The following is a 15312-nucleotide window of genomic DNA, read 5'->3' as shown; positions in this document are numbered from 1 at the left end:
TGAGCTTGCTATGCTCGAACCCAAGTGGAGTGGAGAAGCCATAGAGCTTCGTCATAAACAACTGGAAGAAGATAAATTTTTAAATTTTTTGAATGGGCTTAGGCCTGAATTCGAACAAATCCGTTCTTCTCTTTTATCCGTCTTCACTTCCCCCTCTCTTGAAGATGTAATTACTAAACTAAGTGGGGAAGAGACTCGTATGGGTATAAGCAAGAACAACCCAAGTGTTCTAGCTACACCTTCCAATAATGAAGAAAATGAAGGAGTTAATGTCGTCTCAAGACCGGGGAGCAACTTAAGAACCTACAAACCTCCTCACTTCAAAAATCAAAACTCAAGTGGTCGAGGGAAGAAGGATTATAGCAAGCTTTTATGCCATTTTTGTAAGGAACCGGGGCATATCAAGCCTATTTACCCAAAGTGAAAAAAGTTACTTGCCATAGCTACTACATCCCAACCTCAAAAAGGAAGAGTGCTCGTCATCTTCAAATGGAGCTCTCTTATTGCAACAAATCATGGATGCACTTCAACCGCTTTTAAAATGGGCTATTTTCGGAGCCGCCATGTCAACCTCTTCTCCTCCCGGTAAGACCTCCTGACTTTTAGATTCAGGTGCTTCTTTTCACATGAGCCCAAGTTTTAGTTTTTCTTCTGAATACTCAAAAAATCCCTCTCCATCTTTTGTTTCAACTGCAGATGGAACATCTTTTGAAGTAAAAGGAATAGGAAATTTTGAAAAACAAGGGTTCTTTATTCCAAAAATTAGATTTATACCCAAATTAAACTTAAATTTGCTTTCTGTTTCTCAACTCTCAGATCATGGGTGTGATATAAAATTTTCATCTAACAAATGTTGGATACAGGATCGCCGGTCTGGGAGATTGATTGAAGAAGGCTCTAGGAAGGGCGATCTATACTATGTCGATTCCCTTCAAATTCCAAAGAACCTGTTTTGTAATGTTGTCTAATAAAATGATATTAATGTGTGGCACAAGAGACTTGAACATCCAAATGTTGCAAAAAATTCTCATTTACCTTTTGTTAAAAGTCTATGTAAAAGTGATTTCACTTGTAATGATTATATTCTTGGGAAAATGAAAAAATTACTTTTTTGTCAAAGATCTATGTTTACAACAAGACCTTTTGAAATTATCCATTCGGATGTATGGGGGGCGGCACCCGTCCTATCAAAATGAGGCTTTGCATATTATGTCATTTTTGTTGACGACTACACGAGATATTGTTGGATTTATTTTCTTAAAAACAAATATGAAGTTTTCTTAATTTTTAAAACCTATCATATGATGATTAAAAATCAATTTAATGGGAATCTAAAATTTTTTAGAACTGACTCTGGTGGAGAATACCTTTCAAGTGAATTCAAAAATTATCTTGAAAGTCATGGTATTCTTCACCAAAGATCTTGTCCAAAAACCCCTCAACAAAATGGATTAGCCGAAAGAAAGCATAAACATATAATAGAGACAACTCGAACATTACTTGTTTCTCAAAACATCCCAAAAGGTTTTTGGGCTGAAGCGGCTTTAGCATCTATCTATCTCATAAATCAGCTACCTTCTAAAAACTTGAACAATATCTCGCCTTTTGAAAAATTGTATACCAAAGAACCCGCCTATAGTCGGTTGAGAATTTTCGATTGTAAATGCTTCGTTCTTACTGACAAGAACGACAAGCTTTCACCAAAAGCCATTACCTGTGCTTTTCTTAAATATTCTGAAACCCAAAAAGGGTTTCGTTATGATATTAAGAATGACAAGCTATATGTTTCCAGAAATGTGAGTTTTCTGAAAAATGTTAATAGTTTTGAAAAGAGTGAACCTTTTGAAGAAAACATTGATTACTCTTTTTTATTTGAAATGTTAGCACATGATGATGATAGTGATGACGATTTCATTCATAATGACGTCAATGATAAAGAAGATGGTTGTTCCTATCCACCTATCTCCCAACATAGAAATGAAGGAGCATTAAGAGATCCTATAACATATACCTATAGAGATTGATGCAGAGCAGGCTGTACCAGAGCAGGTTGAACCGCGTAACCCTGGCACGGCCAGAGAACCCGACCCACCACAAGGAATAGACGATCGGATCCAGCAGCAGGATCCGATCACAGGTGAGGGGACCCGATACAGGGATGTAATACGCACCTATTCCAGAAGAGGGAAGACCCGGTTCCAAATTGAAACGGTCTCGGGTCTGGATCCGGACCCAAGACCCGGATCCAGTGATCAACTTTAAAAACCCTATCTAGGGTTGCATGAGGGAGCTTTTTTGGGGTTTTAAAGAATAACCGCAGTTTCTTTCCAGCAGCATTCCTTTTCTTTTTCCAGTCATTTTCTTTGTTTCCCTGTTACTGTCAGTATTTGTCTTTACCTTTCATTTTATTAAGTACTTTGTTCATTGTTATTGAGATTGAAATAAAAGGAATCCAGCCTCGTCGTTGTGGTTGGGCATTGTTACTCCAGCCTGTTCAGTGCACAATCGTGTGGGTATTACCTTTCACAGCTACCGTCTGCAAACGTGAGGGCTGAAGACTGCATCACGTGGTTGTGCCTTCACTACCTCTGGCAACATGCGTGAAGACTGCATCAAAGTGGTATCAGAGTCACGGCATCCTCCTTCGGCAGCAGCATGGCTCAAGAGGCGAGGAACGATCCAGCATGCGGCAAGGAATGGGAGGAGATCGGTACCGAAGATCCCATGATGCGTATAATGGAAATGATGACGAAAATGCAAGAAAACATGTTGCGCATGAATAAAGAAGTAGCCGGAATCTCAAAAAGGTTGGATGGAATGGACAATCGGCTCGTTGTCGTCGAATCGTCAGCGGGGTCGCTCCCGACGCCAACCCAACAAGTGGGTACCACTGTGGGCGATAGTGTAGTTGGCATCGTCACGGCTACTGTGATTGGTCCAACCCGAGTGGACCATCATCCTGTCGTTCTGTCGGAGGGCGCTGAAGAAGATCTGCGCAGGGCTACCAATCGGGAGATGCCCCAGCAAGGTACGCCGCTGCCGAACCCTGGCACGACCGCAGCACAGTCGAGCCCGAGTTCTATTGGAAGTTTCCCTGTCATTGGCCTGACTACGCAGCCCACTCAACAGGGGTTGCAGGCCCGTCATGACCTGCGTGGCCCGAACATGATGCCGGATCAGCCAGCAGGCTTGCCAGCGGCAGCCCGGGTCGGGATGGGTCTGTCGACCCTCCCAGCGCCTGCGCGTGGGGGCACGGTCACAGTCCATTCTCGAGCCAAGGGGATTGATCCCCTGTGGAGCAATCTGGACCCCTTAGGGTCTGGTCAAGAACCTTTATTAAATGGGTCCGAACCCGGTTGCCGAGGACCACGCTTTGGGTTTTCGAGAACGGGTATGGGTCCAACAGCCCCATACCCAGCTTACCCGGTTGGGTTCGGTTCGCAGTTCACTACGAATCCGGCCCAACCAGTTATCTTTGAACCCCAAAATGGACCCTATCGCGACCCAAACTTGTATCGGACCCGGACGGAGCTCCAACTTGATTTTGAGCCGGGTCAAAACCAGACCCATCATCATATGGATCGTGGATAGTTCAAACCAAGCCTTTTACCCCCACAACTCGATCCACGATCCAACTTATCCAGATCTAGGTCCGACGAATAGTCTAGGATTAGGCCTGACCCATATCCAGTCGGGCGAATCATCTCAGTCCTATCCCAACCCAACCCGATACCCGAACTCCAACCAACCCATTAATCCCTTACCGATCCAAAACCCGATACCTCACCCGATCCGACAACACTGTCATAACGCAAACCCGTATTACCCTGCTCCTACCCATTTAGAACCCGAGAGCCACCAGACCCACCCACCTTACCCTGGACCTCCTGTCATCCCGGTGCCCCAACGCCGGCCGCAGATGGCTCCCGTCCACGGGCAAGCCAGACCGAGGCGGAATCAACAGGGAGCGGCGCGACCTGAGCGCCAACCACCCATCAGTGGAGTTCATCAGCACCAGCATCCAGGCGAGCAGTACCGCACAGAGGGCGATGGAGCAGTATGGGACGACGACGCTTTCTGGAACGAGTATCCTGCAGGAATAGTGGAGCCTCGACAACAGAGAGCACCAGAGCACCCCTCCACTTACGGAGTGAAGCTGGATCTTCCGGAGTTTACGGGACGATTCGACGTGGAGCAGTTCTTCGACTCGTCTTATGTTGTGCAGTTCTTCGATTCCCACATCGTCGTTGAACACTGTCGTGTCTCTCTAGCGTCTACTCGGTTGAGAGGCCTAGCACAGACATGGTGAGTAGAGCTGTAGCGGTCGAGAGAGCGGCGGGACTAGAGCGCGTACAGTCGTGGGAAGAGATGCAGAGACTAATGCAGTCAAAATTCGTGCCTTCAGATCAAGCCGAGAGGGCCTACAAAGACTACCTGACCCCGTGTCAAGGCACCCAAACTGTGGCGGAATACACTACTGAGTTCCATCGTCTTTTCCTACGTGTGCAGGTTGCTGAAACTGCCTGTCAGCAGGTCACAAGGTACATTTTTGGTCTCTGTCTTGCTATTTCTGATGATTTTAGTTGTATCACAATTGAGACATTGGATCAGGCAAGCGGTTATTGTAATGAAAAGAGGCGGAAGCACCAATAGAGCAAAAGGCACTCTTTAAGAGTGACCACTAGAGCCAAGCACACAAACACCAAATGTGCACACACAAAACTCTCAAAAATAGAAAATGACTTAAAGTCATAAGTTGGATATTATTGAAGAAAAGAAGAGAAGGGTGAAAAACTCATACATTTACAAGGGGGAACCTCCTCTTTATATAGAGGAGGAAAGCATTAAAGGAGGACCATAAAGGGGGCTCCCTTCTAGTCGTTGGGAGCCCCAACGGTCATAAATATGACTGTTGGGGCCCCAACGACTAGATGGGTGGGGCCCCTTTATGGTTCCAAAAAGTAAAAACAGAAAAATTAAAAAGGAAAAAGAAAAAGGGGAAAAAGGAAAAAAGGTAAAAAAGAAAAAAGTACATGTGGAATTACCAAAACACCCCTATCGGGTTTTTGGTTTATATAAAACAAGAAAAAGCTATATTATTATGTATATATACATATATACGTATATATACTTATATATATACGAATGCATATTGTTGAGAATAGGTGGTTTTTAGGTTAAGTTGTTCTTTATTAGAGGTTTTCTGAAATATTTTTTCCAATAAGGTCTTAGATGTAATTTCTTTGTTTTGCCTCTCTCTATTTAATATAGAGAGAAGCCCTAATGAGGTATCGAGTTTTCTGTTTTCTTTGTTCAGCCGTCTCTCTCTCTCTCTCTCTCTCTCTCTCTCTCTCTCTCTCTCTCTCTCTCTCTCTCTCTCTCTCTCTCTCAGGTTCGGTTCATCTTCTACATGGTATCAGAGCTACAGCCGATCGTGGGAACGTGATCGACTGTGAAGTGGGAGCGTGATTGAGATATCGACTGTGACGTGGGAGTGTGATCGTGCTCTACCAGAACTCAGTCGATTCATGGAGGCTTTCATGATCATGATCAAACTTCGATCACGCTGAGTAATGTTCTAATCAGGTCAGCACTTTAAATATTTTTTTTTGGCATTCTGTTGGTCGTGGATGCCTGCTGTGGGTGTCGTATCATCTGCTGTGGGTGTCGTATCATCTGCTGGTCGTGGATGCCTGCTGTGGGGGTCGTATCTCCTCGTGCTCGTCGTGGATGCCTGTTGTGGGTGTCGTATCTCCTCGTTTTTTTTGTTTTCTCTCCTCGTGACTACCTACGCTGTTGGGAGTTTGTTGCAACCTGGTGGTGCCGAGTCTTGCTGCTGCTATGATGAGTTGTGTTTTGGTTCATAAGTTGTCGAAGGATATTCCTGATGGGTGGAAATAACAGAATTTTTTTTCTGTTGTCGTGAGTGCTGAATTCTCGTCGAGGTGTGTTCCTGCTGTTTGGGAGCAGCAGAATTTTTTTGTGTGGCCGTAAGTGTTGAGTTCTTGCAGAAGATGATTTTGTGTGATATTTACTGGATGTCATGTCGTATATGTTGGAGAACAACAGGTTTAGTTAACATTGTGTCTTGCGACTGCATTCTATCATGTGTGGTGATGTGTTTGGGTGCAGCAAGGATCGGGATTTCTGTGGTAACTACAGCAATTGAATTTTTTTTTTTTAACTCCCTGTTGTGTCGAGTGTTGAAGTTACTCTTCTGTCATGGAAAATAGCAACTGTGATTTCCTGCTGGTTTGATCTTTATTTTGTGGAACAGCAGGAGTGGTTTCCTGCTGAGTTGAAGAATTTTTTTTTTCTTTGAACACTTGTTGTTCAAGTGAGTTTTTTTATTGGTATGGCTGAAACGTCGAAAGGTGATTCCAAAATGGAACATATTGGGGAGTATAAGGCGTTTGCCAACCCCTTCTCGTATGGCTCTTCTGTTAGGTTGAATGAAACCAACTATGCCAGGTGGTCCAGAACTTTTATGATGTCGGTATCTGGACATCGTCGAAAACATATTTTGTTGGAAGGCGAACCCATTGAGAAATTGGGAAAATATGTTACTTGGGATGAAGATAATGACATAGTTATGTCATGGATCATGAACAGTGTCGAACCCCATATTGCAGATGGATTGATCTACTATAATACAGCCAAACTAATGTGGGACAATCTTCGTGATACATACTCACAAGAAACGAATGTGAGTCGTGTCCTACAAGTCGAACAGGAAATATATAACTTGCAACAGGGAGATCAGACCTTGGCCCAGTACTATGCCTCTGTCAAAGCTGCGTTTGAAAGACTTAATGCTCACCGGCCTTTGTGTTGCTCGAAGCAAAAGGATCATCAAGAACAAACCATGGTTGCTCGTTTTCTTACAGGTCTCTCTTCAGATTTTTCTGTTGCAAAAGTTCAAATGTTGACTGGTTCAGATGTTCCCACTCTTGTTGACGCTTACAATCGTCTGAGTAGACTTGCGATATCTCTGCCACAATCTCAGCCTGTGACTCAGACATCTGCTCTTGTTGCCCCATCTAGTTATGGCCGTGGAAATATTCAGAATATCAGAGGACGAGGACGAGGACGTGGACGTGGTATGGGAGGCAGAGGAAAGCTTCAATGTACATTCTGTGGAAAATCTGGACATTTAGAAGATCGTTGTTGGGATAAGCATGGTCGGCCAATCTCTTCTGCATCAAAGTCATATAATCCTAAAGCTCATGTTACTACTATTGAGGCAACTAATGCACAAGAGAATATCACTGCAAATGAAAGTAGTATCACCCTTAGTCGTGCGGAATATGATGAGTTGATTGCTCTCCGACCTTTGAGTTCCAGTTCTCCTGTAGCTGGTATTGCCTATTCAACCGGGAATCATCTCCATCCGAATGATAGTAAGTGGGTTATTGACTCTGGTGCATCCAGACATTTGTGTGGAAATTCTCGTGTTTTTTCAGATCTAAAGGTCATTAAGGCTCAACTTGGAGTCTCATTAGCCGATGGGAGCTCCTCCCCGGTTGTTGGTTAGGGAAATATTTCTATATCCTCCTCATTACAGTTGAAAAATGCTCTTTATGCTCCAAACTTTTCTCAAAGTTTACTTTCTGTTAGTTGCCTTATAAAAGAACAAAATTGTAGAGTAATATTTGATCCAATGGGTTGTCATTTTCAGGATTTGCTGACGGGGAAGAAGATTGGTGGAGGCTATGAAGAAAATGGAATTTACTACCTACATCATCCAATGGGTTCTGTTCATGCTGCAGTGGACCATTCATTCAGCCTTGTTCAGTGGCATCGTCGTCTTGGTCATCCTTCATTGTCAAAGCTTCGGTCGGTCTTTCCTCAGATTCCTTCCACCACATCATTTCAGTGTGAAGCATGTCAGTTGGGCAAGCATCATCGAAGTTCGTTCCCGTTGAGTCAGAGTCAATCGAGTAATAAAGTTTTTGAACTTCTCCATGCAGATGTATGGGGTCCTAGTAAGATTCCTACTAGGACTCAGTGTTGGTATTATCTTGTTATTGTTGATGATTTCTCTAAGTTATCATGGGTATTTTTAATAAAAGAACGATCTGAAGTTCCAAGTCTTATCAAATCCCTAATTCTTGAAATAAAAACTCAGTTTGAATCTATTGTCAAGATTGTTCGCACTGATAATGCTCTTGAGTTTAAATCAAAAGATCTGTTACAATTTTACCAAAATCATGGCATCCAACCCCAAACTTCCTGTGCCTATACATCTCAACAAAATGGGGGTGGCTGAGCGAAAACATCGGCACCTCCTTGATGTTGCAAGGACCATTATGATTCAATCCAATGTTCCTGCGTCATACTGGGGTGATGCGATTACCACTGCTTGCTATCTGATCAACCGCATGCCTTCGTCTTCTGTGGGTGATCAAATTCCATTACATATTCTAAAACCTAATGCCCCACTTTTTTCTTTCTCACCAAAAATATTTGGATGTGTCTGTTTTGTTCATAAACTTGGCCCTGACCGTGATAAATTAGCAGCTCAAGCTACAAAATGCATATTTATTGGTTATCCGAAAATCAGAAGGGCTATCGATGTTATGATCCTATTTCTCGCCGAGAGTATGTCAGTGCAGACGTATCTTTCCTGGAATCCTCTCCATATTACTCTAGTTCCGGTTCTCCGCTGCAGGTTGATCCAGCTGAGTCTTTTCCATTACCTATACCTCCTTTTCCTTTGGAATCTGTGCCCTCCTTACCGAACCAAACTTCATCCTCTTCCAGATTTAATAATCCTCCATTGGTATATGTGCGTAGAGCTCCACTTCCGCAAGAGCCTTCATCTTCTTCTTCTCCTGAGGTAAGTTCTACTGACAATAGTGTTCTTCAGGATGATGATAACAGGCCTATTGCTCTACGAAAAGGGACAAGACAATGCACCTTATATCCCATAGCTCATTTTGTCTCCCATGCCAGAATTGGACATAAGATGAAGTCTTTTATTTCAGCCTTGTCTGCTGAAACCATTCCTCTGAACTATCAGCAGGCAGCACTTGATACTCGCTGGAAGATGGCTATGCAAGAAGAAATGACAGCTTTGGTATCTCAGCATACCTGGGATCTAGTTGATTCCCCAGCAGATGCTGACATTGTTGGTTGTAAATGGGTATATACAATAAAGTACAAATCTGATGGTTCTATTGAAAGGTACAAGGCCAGATTAGTCGCGAAAGGATATACCCAGACATATGGAATTGACTTCTTTGAAACGTTTTCTCCTGTTGCACGGATGGGTACCATCTGTCTTGTTCTCTCAGTAGCTGTTCAGCATGGCTGGAACTTGTGTCAATTAGATGTGAAAAATGCCTTTCTTTATGGGGATCTCTCTGAGACCGTTTACATGCAACAACCTCCAGGTTTTGAGGTTGAGGGGGAGTGTCATAAGGTGTGCAAATTGAGAAAGGCGATTTATGGCTTGAAACAAAGTCCTCGTGCATGGTTTCAAAAGTTGTTTGAAGTGATGTCAAGCTTTGGTTTTAACAGATCAGCAGCAGATCATACACTTTTTATAAAGAAAACTAGCTCTGGCATAGTTGTTATGGTAGTATATGTGGATGACATCATTCTTACAGGAGATGTTGTGAAAGCTATTGAAGCCACAAAAGCTCATCTTCACAAACACTTTGTTACAAAAGACCTTGGTTCACTCAGGTATTTTATGGGTATAGAAGTTGCTAGAAGCCGTGAAGGGATGGTTCTGTCTCAACGGAAGTTTGTTCTTGACTTATTAAAGGAAACAGGCATGTTGGAAGCTAAACCAGCAAATATTCCCATGGACCATAAAGTTCAGTTGGTTGAAGAAGGGTCAAAACCTGTTGATAGCAAACGCTATCGCTCCCTAGTAGGGAAGTTACTATATGTAACTGTGACCAGACCAGATATTGCTTTAGCAGTAAGCAAAGTTAGCCAGTTCATGGACAAACCAAGTGAGGTACACTGGAATGCAGCCATAATGATTCTCAGATATCTAAAATCCTCTCCTGGAAAGGGATTACTGTTCAAGAAAGGTGGAACTCTGGAGATAGTAGCTTATTCTGATGCTGACTATGCTGGATCTGTAGTAGATAGAAAGTCTACCACAGGATTCTGTGTATTTATGGGAGACAACTTGATTTCATGGAGAAGTAAGAAACAAATTGTGGTTTCCAGGTCGAGTGCAGAATCAGAATATCGGGCTATGGCCCAAACAACTGCTGAATTGATATGGGTTCGCACTGTTCTTAATGATCTCCAGGTGAAGGTTTCTTCTCCAATGACCATGATGTGTGATAACAAAGCGGCAACATATATAGCAAACAATCCTGTCTTTCATGAGAGAACAAAGCACATTGAGGTTGATTGTCACTATGTAAGAGATATGATTCAAGCTGGTCATATCACTACAAAATACCTAAAGTCTGAAGACCAAGTTGCAGATATGTTTACAAAGCCTCTTGCTAGGCCTAATTTCTCCAGATGCTGTGACAAGCTGAGCATGATAGATATCTATGCTCCAGCTTGAGGGGGAGTGTTGAGAATAGGTGGTTTTTAGGTTAAGTTGTTCTTTATTAGAGGTTTTCTGAAATACTTTTTCCATAAGGTCTTAGATGTAATTTCTTTGTTTTGCCTCTCTCTATTTAATATAGAGAGAAGCCCTAATGAGGTATCGAGTTTTCTGTTTTCTTTGTTCAGCCGTCTCTCTCTCTCTCTCTCTCTCTCTCTCTCTCTCTCTCTCTCTCTCTCTCTCTCAGGTTCGGTTCATCTTCTACACATATATATATAAGTATATGTATATATATATTTATATATATATAATTTAACATGCCCTCTCAAACTTTACGGGGAGAAGACCGAAAGTTTGCCAAGAAGAAACATGAATCGTGGAGTTGGGAGCGCCTTGGTGAAGAAGTCAGTCAGTTGATACTCTGAAGTGACATATGGCAATGTGATGGTCCCTTTGAGATATTCGTCTCGAACATAATGGCAATCCATTTCGATATGCTTGGTTCGCTCATGAAAGGTGTGATTGCTGGCAATGTATATTGCACTCTTGTTATCACAACAGAGCTTGGTGGGAGTGGAAATGGGAATGCCCATGTCACCAAGGAAACTTCTGAGCCACACAATTTTCATAGTTGTCATCGCCATAGCCTGATATTCAGCTTCAGTGGATGATAATGAGACCTTCTGCTGCTTCTTGCATCTCCACGAGATGAGAGATTCTCCTAAAAAAATGCAAAGACCCGTAATTGAGATACGATCATTGGGATTTCCTCCCCAGTCAGCATTAGTAAAAGCAGTCAATTCAAGAGATGAGGAAGAGGATAAGAAGAGTCTCTTAGAGATGGTATTTTTGATATATCGCACAATTCTCATTACGGCCGCCATATGAACCGTAGTAGGTGCGTGCTGAAACTGGCTCGCTGCATTAATTGCATGAGCTATGTTTGGACGTGTGATGGATAGATAGGTGAGGGATCCAATTAATTGACGGTAGGGAGTTGGATCTTCAAGAAGAACATCTTCAAGTCTTAGTTTCGAATTGATAACTTCGGGAGTCTCAACTTTCTTTTCATCAGATATTCCTGATTTGGTACAAATTTCTGTAGCTAACTTCATTTGAGATAAGATGTATCCTCGCGCGGAATAAGCCACTTCAATTCCTAAAAAATATCTCAAATAACCAAGATGAGACATATCAAAAGTATATTTTAACATAGACTTAACATCATTTACTCCCTTTTTGTCATTCCCAGTGATGATCATATCATCAACATACAACAAAAGTATAATAATGGAGTCACCTGTCCTTTTAACAAAATGAGCAGTGTCAGTATAACAAGAAGAAAAAACTAATTTGATCAATACATTACTAAACTTGTCATACCAAGCTTTCGGAGCTTGCTTAAGTCCATATAAAGCCTTTTTTAATTTTAAAACTTTTTCATCTAAATTCATACCTAGAGGTGGTTTCATATAAACTTCTTCATTTAAATTACCATTCAAAAAGGCATTTTTAACATCAAGTTGAAAGATTGGTCATTTTTTAACAGAAGCTATAGCAATAAGGGCTCGAACACTAGTCATTCGAGCAACTGGGGCAAAAGTTTCATCATAATCTACCCCATACTCTTGGGCATATCCTTTGGCTACCAACCTAGCCTTATATCTTTCTAATGAACCATCACTCTTAGTTTTTACCTTAAACACCCATCTACATCCAATGGGTTTCTTGCCATTGGGAGGATCAATGATTTCCCAAGTTTGCGCCTTTTTAAGGGCATTAAGTTCAAGTTCCATAGCTTCATTCCAATGAGCATATTGTTTAGCATCATTGTAATGAGATGGTTCATGAAAGGAGTGAAGAGCAAGTAGGCATGCTCGAAAGTTAGGAGAAAAAGAGGCATAAGAAACAAATCTATTTGGTATCTTGGGAATACGATTTGATCTTCTTTGAGAGGTATCTTCCATGGACTCACTTTGAGAGAATTTTTCAAGGGCACAAGGAGGATTTCTTTCATTCCTTCTAGAGTAGACTTGTATTTGTCTTGAAGCATTTTCTTCTAAGTTTTGATCATTATTTGGATGTTCAAAAAGATCTTCATTAAGAGATTCACTAGGATCAACATGATCATCTATGATGTTTTCTTGAGGTAACAAGTCAAATAAAAAGGAATAGTCAATATTTTCATTTGGTTGGTGCGAAAAACCATTTTCTTCTTCGAGGAATGTGACATCTTTTGAGATATAAAGTTTATTCTTAAGCATGTCAAAACATCGATATCCTTTTTGTTTTTCGCCATATCCCAAAAAAATACATTCAATAGCCCTAGGAGAAAGTTTATCATTTTTGCGAGTTAAAACAAAGCATTTACATCCAAAAATTCTTAATCTTTTATAATCGGGAGACATATTGTAAAGTTTTTCAAATGGAGAAAGTTTTTTCAAAGAGGATGAAGGGATTCTATTGATGAGATATGTTGAGATTAGAACCGCTTCGGCCCAAAAAGATTTTGGGATATTTTTTGAAATCAATAATGTTCTTGTAGTTTCTATTATATGCCTATGCTTTCTTTCCGCAAGACCATTTTGTTGCGGAGTGTTGGGACAAGAACGTTGATGACAAATACCATTTTCTTTTAAGTAGCTTTGAAAATCATTAGACATATATTCACCTCCCGAATCGGACCTAAGAATAGACAGATTTCCTAAAAATTGATTTTTAACCATTGCATGAAATTCTTTAAAGGAGAAGACTTCGGATTTGCGACTTAGGAAGTATATCCACGTAAATCGAGTGAAGTCATCAATAAAGACCACATAATATGTAAAACCTCCTTTAGATAAAATAGGGGAGGGTCCCCACACATCGGAATGAACAAGTTCAAATGGCCGAGTGGTAAAGTAACTTCTTTGAGGAAATGGAGTAGCTTTAGATTTCCCAAAAATGCAATCTTTACAAGTCATGTGATTGTCTTTACAAGTATTGTTCAAAAAAGGAAAAAGAGACATTTTTACAAAATTTGGATGACCAAGTCTCTCATGCCAAATTCCAATACTTTTGTCTTTTGCAAGATTGCAAGATGACTTAGATGGAAGCGTCAAAAAATCCATAAAATAGAGATCACCCCTTCTATGGCCTTGCCCAATCAGCTTCCCTGACTGGAGATCCTGCACGGTGCAATCTTTAGGTGAGAAAGAGACTTGGCATCCATGATCGGTGATTTGGGAAACGAAAAAAAGATTTAAATTAATTTTTGGAACGATTCTTACTTTAGGAACGAAAAAGTTTTGAGAATTTTTTAAATCAAGTGTTCCAATACTTTCAATTTTCAATGATGTTCCATCGGCCGTTAAAACATAGGAGGACATGAGTTCGGAAAAAACATTTGAAAGAGAGTTTTTATGAGATGTCATATGAAAAGAAGCACCGGAGTCCAGTATCCACATACTTGGAGGTGATGAAGAGTAGGCGATGGCGGCTCCGGATGTTGAAGGAGAAGTCTTGAGAAGGTGTTGGAGAACTTCGGAGATATGATTAAGAGTTTTTTTTATATCTCCCTCTTTGGTACTTTCTTCCTTCTTTGGAGAATTTTCTCCAACCGCGGCAACCTTTCCTTTAAGTTTTGGACAAACCGGTCTAATGTGCCCCGGTTCATTAAAATAATGGCATATAATTCCCTTTCTAAGCCCATTATTATTTTTGTTAAAGTGGGGAGGTCTATATGCTTTAACATTTGATTTGGGCCTCGTAACGGCCAAAACATCATCACTCTTAAAGCTCAAGCCAAGTCGAGTTTCTTCTTGACATATCTCGGCGAGGGCATCTTCAATAGGTAGGGCTTTGCTTCTATAGAGAAGAGATGCCCTAACTTGTTCAAATTCCGGGCGAAGTCCATGAAGGAATTGAAAAAAGTGCTCCTTTTCAATTTGTTCCCTTCTTAGCTCAATATCTTGCGGAGCAACCCATTTAGGCTCAAGAAGGGCAAGCTCATCCCAAAGAGGGGTTAGAGAGCTAAAATAGTTTCGAACACTCATATCCATTTGTTTGGTGGAACGGATTTTTTCTTGACAAAAAAATTGTCGAGCAAGATCCTTTTAGGTATACATACCCTTAAGGAAAAACCAAGCCTCATTGGCCCTTCTAAATTTGGCAATATTCGCACAATTTTTAAAGTCAACATTGTTCATAAACCATGCCAAAATTTTGGCATGGTTACTTTCCCAATCCTCAATTTTGGATTGATGGTCATTAATGGCTTTGATGTGCTCATCGCCATCTAAAGTTTTTTCAACCTCATTTTCAATTTTGGTGAGAACAAGAGAGGGTTCGGGAGTAGTTCCCATAACAAAACCCCAAAGTTTCTTACCTCTTAGATGATTTTTCATAGCGAACGCCCACATGAGATAGTTGGACCCATTTAGCTTAAAAGAAAGCTCCACTTTAGAGTCACGTTCCATCGGCACCAAATATGCTTTCTTTCTTCAAAACTTTGAGAGGCACGCGTTCCAAGATGACAAAAGAAAAGCCCAATCACCAACCGAGCTCTGATACCATGTAATGAAAAGAGACGGAAGCACCAATAGAGCAAAAGGCACTCTTTAAGAGTGACCCTAGCCAAGCACACAAACACCAAATGTGCACACACAAAACTCTCAAAAATAGAAAATAACTTAAAGTCATAAGTTGGATATTATTGAAGAAAAGAAGAGAAGGGTGAAAAACTCATATATTTACAAGGGGGAACCTCCTCTTTATATAGAGGAGGAAAGCATTAAAGGAGGACCATAAAG

At 41.2% G+C, this 15312-nt stretch overlaps 2 protein-coding genes across 3 annotated transcripts in view; one reads left to right on the top strand and one right to left on the bottom strand.

Moving 5' to 3' along the window:
• Positions 1 to 15312, bottom strand: part of AGY1 (Albino or Glassy Yellow 1) — a 181298-nt gene that overhangs the window by 94411 nt on the left and 71575 nt on the right. The window lies entirely within an intron of this gene.
• On the top strand, positions 6348 to 7836 carry LOC149826682 (uncharacterized). The gene is made up of 2 exons (XM_090020098.1): positions 6348 to 7400; positions 7679 to 7836. The coding sequence occupies exons 1-2, from the start codon at positions 6356 to 6358 to the stop codon at positions 7714 to 7716; spliced, it is 1083 nt and encodes a 360-aa protein (XP_089876224.1). The 5' UTR covers positions 6348 to 6355; the 3' UTR covers positions 7717 to 7836.

Source organism: Nuphar pumila, chromosome 10 (genome assembly GCF_984573655.1).
Source record: "Nuphar pumila chromosome 10, dmNupPumi1.hap1.1, whole genome shotgun sequence".
Taxonomy (NCBI): Eukaryota; Viridiplantae; Streptophyta; class Magnoliopsida; order Nymphaeales; family Nymphaeaceae; genus Nuphar; species Nuphar pumila.
The sequence above is the reverse complement of the archived record's forward strand: the minus strand, read 5'-3'. Positions and strand labels throughout refer to the sequence as shown.

Coding starts and splice junctions, on each gene's coding strand:
- LOC149826682 (XM_090020098.1), top strand. CDS start 6,356: ATGGCTGAAACGTCGAAAGGTGATTCCAAAATGGAACATATTGGGGAG. Junction 7,401..7,678: donor TCATCTCCATCCGAATGATA/GTAAGTGGGTTA, acceptor TGTCATTTTCAG/GATTTGCTGACGGGGAAGAA.